Here is a 14,992-nt window from a genome sequence, read left to right as displayed (position 1 = left end):
ACAGTTTGACGACGGTTATGCTCTGTAAACACTCAGCAACACTCAACCTTTTTGGCATCCAATCCGATTTTGAGCCCCAAACTGAAACTTTGACAATACGTTATAGAACTGAAAAGTTTTATAGCACTAACTAACTAAAATAAACACAACAACACATTTTATAAAGCTTATCTTATTAAATGTAGGATTTGGTAGTATTGTTATAAATCAAATGCTGTATTAATGTGTGCTATTGAATGCTGTATACAATTTGTTCAACAAAATAAAGGAGACTCCGGGTCCCACTATGCAAATCTTACCGCCTTAAATTATCATTTGTCCCAGCCTCCATTAAGCTGACCAACAATGTGCAATAGAATGCTAATACATAGGTTAGCATTTTTTTTTAGCACATAGCACTTTAGCACATAGCACTTTAGAACTAAGCACTTTAGCACATAGCACTTTATCCATGAGCTCTAGTGCAATGCACACTGGTACTTTATCTTTATCTCCATACTGTAGATTTTATGCCTACATCAAAGTGCCACCTATGTCTATCAAGCTCCATGTTCTGATGGTTAAATGTTAGTTGTCTGGTTGTGGTTGTGTCTATGCTTGTGTTTTTGTTCTGTTGTTTTTGTGTATGTTAAGAAAGCAATGATGCACTGTGCCCAAGACAAATTTCCCCACGGGGACAATAAAGTTCAACCTTGAACCTTGAAAGTGTCCAGTGCACAATAACTAAACAAAAGCAAAAACTATTATTGATTCCAATTTAAATTTAACATTTTGCCCTCAAAGTCTTCCTGTATCCAGAGACTCGCTCCCTGAGTTTGTAAACAAAAAAAAAGCAACCCAAAAAATTATTTGCAATATTAATAATGAGAAAAGTAAAAGATCTAATCACTTTAGTATTATTTACATACTACTATACTAGGTATCGATCGTATCGACATCGAGATCGATCACCCCAACTTTACATTCAAGCGTTAGCGATTAGCTTCTTCTGTCGTCTAGCTTGGTGTGTGTGTAGCCTGCTTAAGTTAAGTTAAAAGTTAAAATACCAATGATTGTCACACACACACTAGGTGTGGTGAAATTTGTCCTCTACATTTGACCCATCCCCTTGTTCACCCCCTGGGAGGTGAGGGGAGCAGTGGGCAGCAGCGGTGCCGCACCCGGGAATAATTTTTGGTGATTTAACCCCCCAAATCCAACCCTTGATGCTGAGTGCCAAGCAGGGAGGTAATGGGTCCCATTTTTATAGTCTTTGGTATGACTCGGCCGGGGTTTGAACTCACAACCTACCGATCTCAGGGCGGACACTCTAACCACCAGGCCACTGAAGAGGTAGTTAACGATTCCTTTCACTCTAGTCCTCCAGTAATAATGTAACTTGAAGTTAACATAGGCGGTGAGGATCGGTATCTTGAAAGCAGCTTTACATTGTGGATAGACAACGTGTTTGTTGCAGCTTGCTCTCAAATTTGAGTCGATGTTCTGGAATTTATGCAACTCCTGCATGTGCGTAACAAGGATATGTAATGGTCTCTCCCCGACAGCGCATCCCTTTTAAAGGAATCTTTCACGTGAATAAAAAATATAAACCATGGGTGTCCAAACTATGGCCCGTGGGCCAATTGCGGCCCGCCAGCGTCTTCAAATCGGCCCGCAAGACGTCACCAGTTAAATAAGGAATCAGGCCAGCAAGGTACCTCCAGCATTCTGACAGTCAAATTGCAGAACATTTGCCGCCATCTTGTGGACAACGTCAGTAATTTAGGTCAATGACCAGGAATTGTACATTGACGCATGCACAGTGTAGCATTTACTTACTGGGCTCGGCAGCTCATCAACTAATCACCGATCAGTTAAAAAAGGCAAATATCGGCCCTCGATCCTAATCAGCTTTACTCACCAATGACATAAATGTTAGTGTTGATGAGAATTGTTCCGTGTTTATTGGAGGCCTGGCACTGGTAGATTGCAGTGTCTCCAAAATTGACATCTCTCAGGATGAGTGAGGCACTGGCTGTTACAGTACGTCTAGGGTCTCTGTCAGTCGCTGGTAATAAAGAAAATAAAACATTAAAAAAACACATTATGTAAATATCGATGTATTTGTGTAAATGTGAGCATTTGTTGATGTACTGACATGAGAGGGGGATTCCGTTGATCATCCAGGTGATGGTTGGAGTAGGAATGCCTTCTGCCTGGCAGTCTAGTCTGACATCCTCACCTGGAGCATATAATTGGCTGACTGGCTCTTTTGTCCAATAGGGAGCAGCTATTGACCAAAAACATGCACACATCTCATGAAAGTCACACTTTTTGTATTAAAAACAGCGCAGGTTTGTGTTTCCATACCTTCCACAGCCACCGTGTAAGTGTGTGTGGTCTTCCCTTGGGAATTGTCAGCTATACACTGATACTCCCCTGCATCACTCTCAGAGATATTGGTGAAGCGTAGACGGCGGTCAAACATCTCTTTGTCGGTGCGGGATTCCGACATTTCCCCGTCTTTCCTAACCCACAACACTTTGGGAGTTGGACTGCAGAGAAGAGAGGAGGAATAGAAATATGGAGGGGTGATTAAAAGGAAGAGGAATGGAGATGAAATGATGCAAATGAAAAAAGAGTCTCAGTGGATGTCAAGCAGGTAGAATTGATTACAGGTGTGCTCCAAGGTTTCACATTGACATTTACAAATATATGCACACACTTAGACACTCACTAGCCTTGGATGATGCACTCCAGCTCTAGGGTCTGGCCCCTGAGTGCATGGTAAGTGCTGTGGCTTCCAGTAGGTCTCATCATATGGGGCCTCCTGTTCCGCAGTACTGAGTTGGCTGAAGCACACACGTTCATACACAACATGAATTTAAAAATAAGCCACTTTAGAAACCCTCAACACACACACAACCTCCACAGGTCTTGGTCTTAACATGAGTGGGTCTTTTAGACCTCTGCTCGTGACAGAGATTCGCAGCCACAGCTCAGTGTGAGCTGCATCTCATTACCACAAGGCAAAGCCTCACAGGCCATGACCTCGACACCTGCGGCCTTGGCTAGGTTCACACTGTCAACAGTTGCATTTCAAAATATGGGGAATTTCCTGGGAAAATCAAGTACAGTTTTTGGTAACACTTTAGTATGGGGAACATATTCACCATTAATTAGTCGCTTATAAAGTAAAAAAGACTTAAGTTAGAGTTATTTGGTGTGACAATCATTGATACTTTAACTCAAACTTAAATAGCTTAAGCACTGCGCGGACGAACTGACGGATGTAATTGTTTCCATTTTTAATCTGTCACTGTCCAACAAGGCCCAACAACGTCTTTTTTTTTGGAGGAAACTAAAATGCGCAAACATTCCGCAGAAATAAATGGTAAACTTTTACAACTGTGCCATCAGCAGTGTCCTCACTTACGGCTTTTTAGTGTGGTTTTCTAGCTGCACTAAAGCAAAACAACAGGCCCTCCAGCGAGCGGTTAAAGCGGCGGGGAAAATTACAAGGACGATACTCCCAGAGATGAGTGCCATGTACACAACTCGCTGCCTAAAGCGAGTACACAACATCCTAAAGGACAGATACCACCCAGCACACATACCTCTGGAAGGAGGTATAGATCGAGTCGCGCCAGGACCACCAGAATGTCTCACAGTCTGTATCCCCAGGCTGTGAGACTGCTAAATGAACAGCCTGCCCCTTTGCTGCCCCGGACCATCTTATTACCTCACTCTTCACCACCTCAATAATTGTGCTCTGGACATTGCATTGCTGCAACATCAACGTAACACCCATCAGACATCTGACTGTTCCCACCCCCACGCCCCTCTATTCGCCATCTTCCTGACAATGCTAAACTGTAAACTATGGTCAACCTGCACTTCAATGCAGTTTCTATGCCGCTGGACAAAGCTCAAACAAAATATCGATGACATGTATGACTTAAGTGTTATTATGACAATGACAATAAAGGAATTGATTGATTGAATATAAGAGTTAGGGTTAGGCTTACTAATAAGCAATAATTCTGAGGTTATTGCAGGAAGACTCTTAGTAATGGCTTACTGGTTGTATAATAAAGCCTTGCAGAATAAGGCATTAATAAGTACTTAATAATGACTAATTAAAGCCAATATGTTACTAATTTGCATGTTATTAAGCAACTAATTAATGGTGAATATGTGTTCCCCATACTAAAGTGTTACCAAGTTTTTATTCAGGCAGAAAGGTAAATCGCTGGGAAAAAAAGTCAAAATACAAACATTTCCTGGGGATTGACAGGTATGGCTGTAGGTAAAGTCACTGCTTTGGTCCACTTATTTTGATGTCATCAGACGACTTCAGTTTCTTTAGTTTTCCAACATAATTTATCTCTTTAAACTGATTTTAGAAGATTGCAATGGTATACTTTGCGCTAAAAAAAGTCTTGCTGTCATACATTTTGCAACCACAAATGCAGCGGCGAAGAAACAAATATTGCTCTCTCTGAATGTTCTGAACTTTCTTTCCATGCCAGTGTTGTCTTGAGCAGAATAATGTTGCCCTGAGGTGTTCCGCTTGAATTGAGCCGAAGTCATAATGTTCTTCTTTAGACTGCAAATTACTTGAGACCAGAGGTGGGTAGTAATACTCTACATTTGCTCTTTTTGGATAAATTTTATTTTTTAGAGAAGCTTTTTACTTTCACTTGAGTATATTTGTGAAAAGGAAACCAGCTTTTACTCCGTTACATTGAGCTTCATTCACTACATTTATTTATATCATCATTATTCTATTGATTACAGCTTGCACAGACAAACTTTTAGAGACACTTCTTCCAGCAGGAACTGTCACATGACTCTTTTTCACCAATCCTACATGAGCACTGAGCCTGGCATTCACATGGCCGCACTGACCCACGCTGTAAAAGGTGACACGTCTCGCAGTCAGACTATAGACGAGTCTCTTCAATGTTTACCTTACAAACTGGAAAAGAGAACATATACAGGACAGGCAAAAAGTTTGGACACACCTTCTCATTCAATGTGTTTTCTTCATTATCATGACTATTTACATGGTAGATTGTCACTGAAGGCATCAAAACTATGAATGAACACATGTGGAGTTATGTACTTAACAAAAAAAAAAGGTGAAATAACTGAAAACAGGTTTTATATTCTAGTTTCTTCAAAATAGCCACCCTTTGCTCTGATTACTGCTTTGCACACTCTTGGCATTCTCTCGATGAGCTTCAAGAGGAAGTCACCTGAAATGGTTTTCACTTCACAGGTGTCATAGTTTTAATGTCTTCAGTGACAATCTACAAGGTAAATAGTCTTGAAAATAAAGAAAATGCATTAAAATGATTAGGTGTGTCCAAACGTTTGGCCTGTACTGTATATCAGTTTTATTTTAGTGTATCAGTAGAAATGTTGACATTTCAGCCTACAAGAATTCCACTTCTAACTAGAGAAAACATGTATAGGTGTGTTGTAGATGTTTATGTTTTAGCTGTGCATAGGCAAACATTATCCCTTTATAACTCCATAAGTGACTGTAAAATGTGCATATTTTGTAGTATATGCTATTGTAGTAGTAGTAGTCTCTCTCTGTCTCTAACATACACACAAAAACACACGATTGCTTTGCAAATACCATTAGAAAATACAGTAGCAACTAAATAAATCAGAAGTTACTCATCAGTTACTCAGTGCTTGAGTAGTTGTTGTTTTTTACTGAATACTTACTCAATACTTGTTTGGATGACTAGTTTTTACTTTAACTGGAGTCATAGTACTTTAAGCAGTGATTTTCAAACTGTGGTACATGCTCCATCTAGCCAGTGGTACGACAAAGAATCACTTCATTAAATATTCACAGACAGTCTTACTGTTCAAACTGTGTGTAATGTTACAGTGGACAAAAATACTAAATATACTTGTTAAATAAAACCTATGCCTTGTTTTTTAATGAATATTTAGGTCTATTACGCTACAGTATTTTAATGTTGGTCATTATGGAGGTGTTTTTCTGGAGTGGTACGTTTGAGAACCACTGCTCTAAAGTAAAGGTACTCTAATTTAAGTACACTTTTTGGTCACTCTACCCATTCAGCTCATTGTACTTTAATTGCATTAATCAATTCCACACAACTGACCAGAATTCTAAATGTTCAAATAATGGATCATCATGTCTTTCGCTAGCTACAAGATGATCAAGTGAACAAACAACCAATGATTTTCTTGAATGATAGTGACACTTACATGGGTTGACGGTCAGAGTGACAGGCTCTTTGGCCAGGATGGTGCGAGTGGCAAGGTACTGGACATTGCAGGTGTAGTCATCCCTGCTGTCCTCCTTTTTAAGGTGGGCAAAATAGAGGTTACCATCTTTGCCCACCATCACCCGCTCACTCAGCTGGATGTGATGGAGCCCTGTAGAGAGAAATGTGACCACAACTGTCACGATCGGGTATGCAGATTGCTGTGCGGTTGTTCTTCCAAGATGCAACACGGACACTCTGGACAACAGCGTGAGGTAGGAGATGATTTATTTAACATAAATCATAGCCAAACAGAAAACAAGCAAAAAGGATGCGTGCCGATTGCACGCGGAAGCTAAGGCAAAACTTAGCACAGAAAACACAGAAGCAAGAACTAGGAATATCAAAACATGACCGTTGCATAGAGCAAACAAGGAAGCCAGACCCAGTGTGGCGAGCAACGTGAATAAATAGCTCTCTGATTAGTGCTCAACAGCAGGTGAACGTGCCGAACACTAATCAGAGGCAGGTAAAACCAATTCGTACCCATGGTAACCAAAACAAACCCCTGAAGTGCAAACATAACTAAACAAAACATGATCCGACCACGGATCATGACAACAACAGAATGTCATCATAAGGTTAATGCTATTTGGTGTGAACTTGCACGCAGTTTTAGATGCATTTGTTCGCTGGGCTTTGCAGTCTGGCTACATTGTGACGTCACAGCGAGGTGGATGTACTGATAAAGTATTATTTTGATCTAATCTTGGCATGTGCATAATAACATGCATTGCCATAAATACTGTTAAAAGCAGCTTTTGTATGCAGGTCTGAATCGATTGGAAAGGGTGCAGCTGAACCTATTGTTGTGACCGGGTGAATCTATATGAGTTCTAGTAAGTTTAATTTCGACTGTGTTTGGAAAAAAATAGTGGTCATGTTCATCGTCAAGATATGTATTTAAACAGTGTACATTTTCCAAAGATCATTTGAAATACTTTTGAAGAGGGCTGGGTGTGGTTTCATTTGCAATCCGGAAATGCCTCCACGCATTGAACATATTGCAGATGCACGCGAAAGTAGGTTATAAATGTGACTGTGGAGCAAAACCCATGCAAAATGTACACCAAATCATATCCAATACATATTATGTAGTCCAAAAGGGAAGTGTTTTTAAATGTAGATTTGAATCATTATAGGTCCCTATAGAACTTGCGGCCAGTAATTTTACACCACTGCAGACAACAGAAACAATTACATAACGTATTGTCACATTAACACAATGTTAAAACGGAGAATTGCAGTATTATCTTGTTTTTTTATTTAAAAAAAATTATTTAAAGAAAAAAGTTTTATTTCACTTTATTTTTTATTTTTTTTTATCATTATTATCTTTGATGGAGTTAGTTCATCATAGCTGGCAGGTGTACCTAATAATGTGTCCGGTCAGTGCAGTCAATTGGCCGTAACGGAAAGGGAAATTCTGGGAAATATGAAACCATGGAGTAGGCAGGAAGGATGAAATGGATAATATACTCACTCCAGTCCATCCAGTGAATGATGGGCTCCATCGAGCTCGGTGGGGGGGTTTACACTTCAGAACAATACTGCTTCCCTCCCCAGACCTCACATGCACTTTTTTTCTCTTTCTGCTGTGTTGGTGGGACTAAAAGGAGAACACAAAAGGGAATTAAATACACACTTGTCAGGCAGAACAGAATACAAGCCTTTAAAAAGGTGTACACAACAACCTGTAAACCCCGTGCGCTATGATGTAGGCGTCACCAAGGAAACAAGTCTTGACAATCATCATTTATAATATAAAAGGAGAGGCTTGGGGGTGGTTAGCTCATCTTTTGTCTTGCGAAAGTGGAACAATGTGATTTGTGAGTTCTGCGTGCTATATTTTGCTTCCTGCTGGTTCCCCTCTGCTCATTGCGCATAACCCCACGGGAGGGACTCAAGAGGGCTTCGCATGACAATCAACTCACGAGCGTTTCTGGGGAAAACGGTTGTCAGGGGAAAACTGTGTGCGAAGGAGGTCGCCAGGAGAGATCCACAGTCCACACAGGTGGGAGGGATACACAAAAGGTGCTCTTTGCATTACATTTGTCCCAGGGGGGCTGCTGGTGCGTGTGTGTGCAGCTGATTATCATGTTCTTGCATGTTAATTATGTTCTCGCCTCTTGTCCCACTGTGAGGCTTCATTTACTGACAAATTAGCTCTTTTTAAGGAAGAACAAGTAGCCTGGCTATAGAAAAAATGTGGCAAAATGGAAACAATTAAACGATTAAGCGCCTTTAAAATTCAAATGTATGAACTTGTCAGTAGCTATTCTGCACTGTAAAACGTTAAAAGGAATTAACAACATTAACAGCATTTTTTTTCACAGTAAAAATACTGTCATCAAAAATGTTTACTGTAACATTACAACAAATGACTGTAAAAAAAAAATGTGATACCCTTACATCTCACAGGCAATTAACTGTTTATTTCACAGTAAAATACTGTAATTATAGTCCTCTGTGATATCACAACAAATTACTGTAAACTCAAACTGATTTGTCTCTTAAGGCAGTGGTCCCCAACCTTTTTGTAGCTGCGGACTGGTCAACGCTTGAATACGTGTCCCACGGACCGGGGGGGGGGGGGGGGGGGGGGGGTATTTTTATTTATTTATTTTTATTTTTTTCATAAAGAAATACAATCATGTGTGCTTACGGACTGTATACCTGCAGACTGTATTGATCTATATTGATATACAATGTATATATTGTGTTTTATATGTTGATTTAATAAAAAATAAAAAATAAAATAAAAATATGTTTTTATTTTTTTTATTTCTTGTGCGGCCCGGTACCAATCGGTGGTTGGGGACCACTGTCTTAAGGGGTTTCGTAGACGACGTTGCACACTCTTGTACCGTAGATGGCGGTGTGCTCTTAAACCAAAAATAATTAACAATAAAATTACAAATGTGAAGGTACAGCACTTAGGGCCTGATTTACTAAAGGTTTGAGTGTACTAAAACACGTGCAAACTTGATAGCACACGCAAAGATGATCTACTGAGCGTGTGCAAAGTGGATTGATAAGTGAGCAGAATAAGGCGTGCAATCCATTTACTTATAACTATGCAGAATCAAAACACCCACAATACTGAGAGGAGAAAATGCAAATATATTACACAGTGGGCGCAAAGTGATTTAACTCATCATCGTTTTGCGAGCACTATTTTGAACTTTATTTATCACCTCTGAAAAGTACGTGCAAAGACAAAGGATTGACAGAGAATTGTCCGTCCTACGTGTAAGTTTCAACTTATTTGGACAGTCAGGAATAAAAAAATATTAGACATACCATCTATTCAGTAATATCCTTTTATAGTTTTGTAGCTGCATTCTGGGTGAGTTAAGAGGATGATTAGAACAAATTCAATTAAAACGTTTTGGTGTCTACTGGCGTTTTGTTAATACTGTTTGTTTTTTCACATAGAATATATATTAACATACAGCCTATATGAAAAAAACTTCTTGAAGTATGCATTATTCTTGCGTATTGAGCACAGTAAATGAAACTAAATTTCTAGGTATAATGATTGATGATAAATTGAACTGGAAATTTCATGTAAAAAATATACAACATAAAGTAGCGAGAAACACATCAATAATGAATAAAGCAAAACATGTTCTAGACCAAAAATCACTTCATATTCTCTACTGCTCGCTAGTGTTACCATATCTGAGCTACTGTGTAGAAATATGGGGAAATAACTACAAAAGTACACTTCATTCACTAACGGTGTTACAAAAAAGATCAGTTAGAATAATACATAATGTTGGATATAGAGAACATACAAACCCTTTATTAATTGAATCAAAAATACTGAAATTCCATGACATAGTGAATATGCAAACAGCTAAAATTATGCACAAAGCAGACTATAACCTGCTACCCAAGAATATACAACAATTCTTCTCAAAAAAAAGAGGAGAAATATTCTCTTAGAGAAAAACGTAATTTAAAACATTTGTATGCACGTACAACACTTAAGACCTACAGTATATCAATATGTGGAATTAAATTATGGAATGGATTAAGCAAAGCAATCAAACAATGTACTAATATGATACACTTCAAGAAACTCTTCAAACTTAAAGTGTTTACAAAGTATAAAGAAGAAGAACCATGACAAACATTCTCAATTTATTTCATCCATTCATTCATTCATTCTTAAAGTCATCTTACTTAGCTCATCATATGATATATGACTTACTTCACCAATTATTATTATTAAATTATTACTATTATCTATTTATTTATTTTTATTGTGATTACTTATGGATTTTATTGTAAATAAATTGTGAACAGGAAGTGAACAAAACATTTTAGCAACTGTTATGTAAAGAAAGGGGGTAGGATTAAATAAGCTCTGCTTCTTCCTACTCCTTTTCGAACATGTTGAAAAGAGAAACTGGAAATTGTGATGTATCATGTTGTATGCTTGCATGTTCGAAATAAACTCAAACTCAACTCAACTCAGCTCAACTCAGTTAGTGCAGCCTTTCTATGATGAGCGCATCTTCATCGCTAAAAAAAGAAGGAGAAAAAAAAGTGGTTTCTTTTGTAGATGCACTTTGGACTATCTAAAATGCCCATAAAAAGTGGTACATGACTGCGTCTTGTTTGAAAACGCAAAACGCCACAGGTAGGAGCATGATAAAATCAATGTGCAATAATAACAGGGTCTCCGTGGTGATGTCCCGAATAGTACATGCAAAATCCTCATTTAAATAAGGCGTTCAGCACCTCCATCGAATTGTACATGCAGTGTTAGTAGTATTAGTTAGCTGCTCTATGGATTGCACTAGCAGTTTAGCACTAAAAAATATTTCACAGTATTTTACTGTGAATGTTACTGAGAATTATTAGCCACTAATTTGCTGTGAATTTACAATTGTGTTTTTTTACAGCGAAGTATAAATTAATCTTGAGAGGGTTCTTACCATCAGTGTTGATTATGGCCTCACCGGAGAGGGCCGTGCCAAGCTCGTTGGAAGCGTAACACACGTATTTGCCCTGGTACTGCTTCATGGCGTCCATTGTGTTACTGAGCGTGTAGAAGGCGAACGAACCGGGGCGCTCAGTCACTTTCAGCTCGGGGTCGGTGCCTGGATCAAACTCCTCTCCATCCTTCGTAAATCGGAAACTTGAACACAAAATGAAATAATTAGTTTCTTATTGTGATATTAAATATTAACTGGATGTCCTTATGTCACTGAATCTGAGAACGCCAATAAATGTAAGCCCCGGTGGGAACCATAAGAAGTCTAATTGTGATGTTCATCCTCTACTTGGCAAACATTGCAGTCTTCACAGCAAAGACATTTAGCTAAGCTTACTTAATGACATTCATCCTTCTTTGCTTTTCTCTCAAATCAACAAGCAAACTGAACGTCACCTTCTTAGTCGGAATTAAAACATAGCTGCAAGGCTCCGTCGTGACTATTGAAGAGGGATTCCAAGCCCTAATGTGTGTAATGTGTGCGTGTGTGAGTGTGTGTTTGCAAACGAACATGGGTGGAGGGTTGCCAGAGGCTTCGCAGGTCATGACGAGGTCTTCAACGCTGAAAACGGTGACTGACCCCGGCTGTGTGGTAATGGCTGGAGGCCTCTTGACTGCAAGGAACAAAAAGACAAATGTCAAAATGCACTTATTGGTGAACATGGGGGAGGCCACTCAACCACTTTTTTTGGAATTAAAGTCACATGAAACTTTGATACTCCAAACAAAAAGTATGAAGTCACACCAAACCTCAGCTCGGAGGAGTCAGTTGAGATGAATGTTTTGCTTTTCTGTGTGTTTTATATTATGGGCCTGCTGCGAAGCAAGCACCCATTCACATGCTGTACATCTTAATATTGCTTTGACTTATCCTTTAATATTACTATCATTATTATAGTACTTCTGTATTATTGTTTTTATTAAGGGTGTCCCGGCATAACTTTTTCACTTCCAATATAATGCCAATATTGGAGCCTCGAGTATTTGCCGATACCGATATTAATCCCATACAATATCAGAACAAATCACACTACACCCTTTTTTTATTTAGTAGTGTGGAATGTTAAAAAGGCTTGATCAAGAAAAATTACTCAAACACAGAACAGTGGCAGTTTTGAAAAACACTAACCTTATGACAGATTTATGCTTTTGAAGTGGAGTGATAATTTGTTTATTTAGCAACACTTAGTGGTCACAATAATTCATTTAATTAAGCTCACCACACAGAAAGTTCAATGATGTGGACACGTTTGTTACTGGATACGTTCTAATACATTTCTGCCTTGGATACTTTGTATGTGTAAGTAATATGCAAATATAATTATTTAATAATTGTTTATATTGACAAATGTCATGCTTTGGACTGCAATATTCTTCAATTAAGGAAACTATTACATATGTCGAGCTTGTGTGCTACTGTATGCTTAGCTGTTGTGTAGCTACTGGCTTTTACTCGCCTACAGCTTAGCTTTTTCTAAATGACTTCATTAAAATACAACAACAGATCAACCTTATGTGCTTATTGGAGGACATTTAGATGTTACCTGGCTGTCCAGTTTTGCACAAGTAAACACACTACAGGACTGCTGTATCAGAGCTTATATCGGGCATTTTAGATGCAAGCCGATATCATTCAGTACTTGTTTTTTGCTGCTATCGGACTGATGTCAATATCGAATCGGGACACACCTAGTTTTTATTTTTTGTTTTTTTGTGGCTTTAAAAATGTTAAAAAGTGACATACAGTGCAAGCGAGAGTGTATGTTTTTTTTTATTAATAAGGAGGGTTAACTTATTATTACACTTGCATAACCTACTCAGTGGCCTAGTGGTTAGAGTGTCCGCCCTGAGATTGGTAGGTTGTGAGTTCAAACCCCGGCCGAGTCATACCAAAGACTATAAAAAAATGGGACCCATTACCTCCCTGCTTGGCACTCAGCATCAAGGGTTGGAATTGGGGGTTAAATCACCAAAAATGATTCCCGGGCGCGGCACCGCTGCTACCCACTGCTCCCCACTGCTCCCCTCACATCCCAGGGGGTGAACAAGGGGATGGGTCCAATGCAAAGGACAAATTTCACCACACCTAGTGTGTGTGTGACAATCATTGGTACTTTAACTTTAACTGCTGTGAATGTGATTAGGTAATGCTATTAAAGGTAATCTTAAAATGAGATTAGGTAATTACTATTACCATTTATTTCCTTTAAATCTATAGTACAAACATAATTTTGACAAGTAGCAGCTAATGGTCACCACTAGGGTTGTCTCGATACCAATATGTTGGTACCTTACCAAAATGTATTTAGCTATTTTTCGATGCTTTTCTAAATAAAGGAAACCACAAAAAAATGCCATTATTGACTTTATTTTAACAAAAAAAATCTTATAGTACATTAAACATACTTTTCTCATTGCAATCGAAGAACAATTTTGGCCTTAAAATACTGAACATACAAGACAACTCGTCTTTTAGTAGTATTTAGGCAAACAAAGGCTCCAAATTTGGCTGCTGACGTATGCAGTAGCATATTGTGTCATTTCTCATTCTATTATTTGGTCAAAATTATGAGGGAGAAGCTGTAAAAAATTATTAATCTTCTTGTTCATTTACTGTTAATATCTGGTTATTTTCTGTTTTAACGAGTTCTATCTACACTTGTGTTAAAATGTAATAAACACTTACTATTCTGTTATTTGGATACATTACATTAGTTTTGGATGATACCACAAATTTGGGTATCGATCCGATACCAAGTAGGTACAGGATCATACATTGGTCATAATTAAAGTTCTCATGTATCCAGGGACACATTTTCTGAGATCATAAACATAATATACATTTTTTTTAAAGAAAAAAAGATTTTGAGACGATTAAAAATATCGATGTAATCATTATAGTATTGAGGACATACGCTCTTGTACTTGGTATCATTACAGTGGATTTCAAGTGCAGATCCACCCATGGCATTTGTTTACATTGAGGAGCGCTATCTTTTGTTAGCGGTGACGACGGTGAGCTGTTGTATCCTCCTACGGTGTGTAGTGAAGCATGTTTAGCTATTTCTCGTCCTGTAGGGATGATACTTGTAAGAAACGTACTTTATTTGTCGCTATAATGGCGAGGATTAGTGATTTAGAAGTAGCTAAAACACTGCCGACTGTGGATAGGCATTAGCCGCCAGCTCGCTAGCCATGTTTTAAAGCACCTCTTGTAGAGCGGCTTTTCGTGTTATAACTTCACCTTTATCGTTAGTTTTTAAGCCAAAATGCGTCCATTCTCCCTTTTCTGTCAACACACCGTGTCTGCTTGTAAGTACTCTGTGATTGTGCGCTGCCGAACATGCTCCTCTGCTCGTAAAACCAGCAATGTCACCACGTGACCACAGCGAGATCCCGTTCCAAAAAAAAAAAGGGAGTATAATACCAATTTTGATTAATTAGTACCGCGGTACTTTACTAGTACTGGTATACCGTACAACCCTAGTCACCACAACAATCAGAGTAATAGATACATTCAAATCCTACCTGACAACGTTTGAATTTGAAAGTAAAGACAATTGTCCGAGAAATTAGGGAAAAGAAGGTAACATTTTGAATTTCCATCAGCACCCCTTTGTCTGTGGAAAAACCTGACAAAGTTGTTTTACTGTCGTCTTTTATTTGGAAGGCCTGACTTTACTGGGTG

General features: G+C 38.6%; 1 protein-coding gene across 1 annotated transcript in view; it reads right to left on the bottom strand.

Moving 5' to 3' along the window:
• The window catches only part of l1cama (L1 cell adhesion molecule, paralog a), a 96,675-nt gene that overhangs the window by 13,023 nt on the left and 68,660 nt on the right, over nucleotides 1-14,992 (bottom strand). Inside the window, 10 exon segments of the mRNA XM_062053067.1 lie at nucleotides 1,901-2,047; nucleotides 2,138-2,269; nucleotides 2,350-2,534; nucleotides 2,717-2,831; nucleotides 6,238-6,408; nucleotides 7,780-7,816; nucleotides 7,819-7,881; nucleotides 7,883-7,905; nucleotides 11,246-11,448; nucleotides 11,816-11,918. Coding sequence (XP_061909051.1) covers nucleotides 1,901-2,047; nucleotides 2,138-2,269; nucleotides 2,350-2,534; nucleotides 2,717-2,831; nucleotides 6,238-6,408; nucleotides 7,780-7,816; nucleotides 7,819-7,881; nucleotides 7,883-7,905; nucleotides 11,246-11,448; nucleotides 11,816-11,918 — 1,179 coding nt within the window.

The sequence above is a fragment of the Entelurus aequoreus genome, linkage group LG07 (assembly GCF_033978785.1).
Source record: "Entelurus aequoreus isolate RoL-2023_Sb linkage group LG07, RoL_Eaeq_v1.1, whole genome shotgun sequence".
NCBI lineage: Eukaryota > Metazoa > Chordata > Actinopteri > Syngnathiformes > Syngnathidae > Entelurus > Entelurus aequoreus.
Note: the sequence above shows the minus strand (reverse complement) of the source record. Positions and strands in the feature narration are given on the sequence as shown.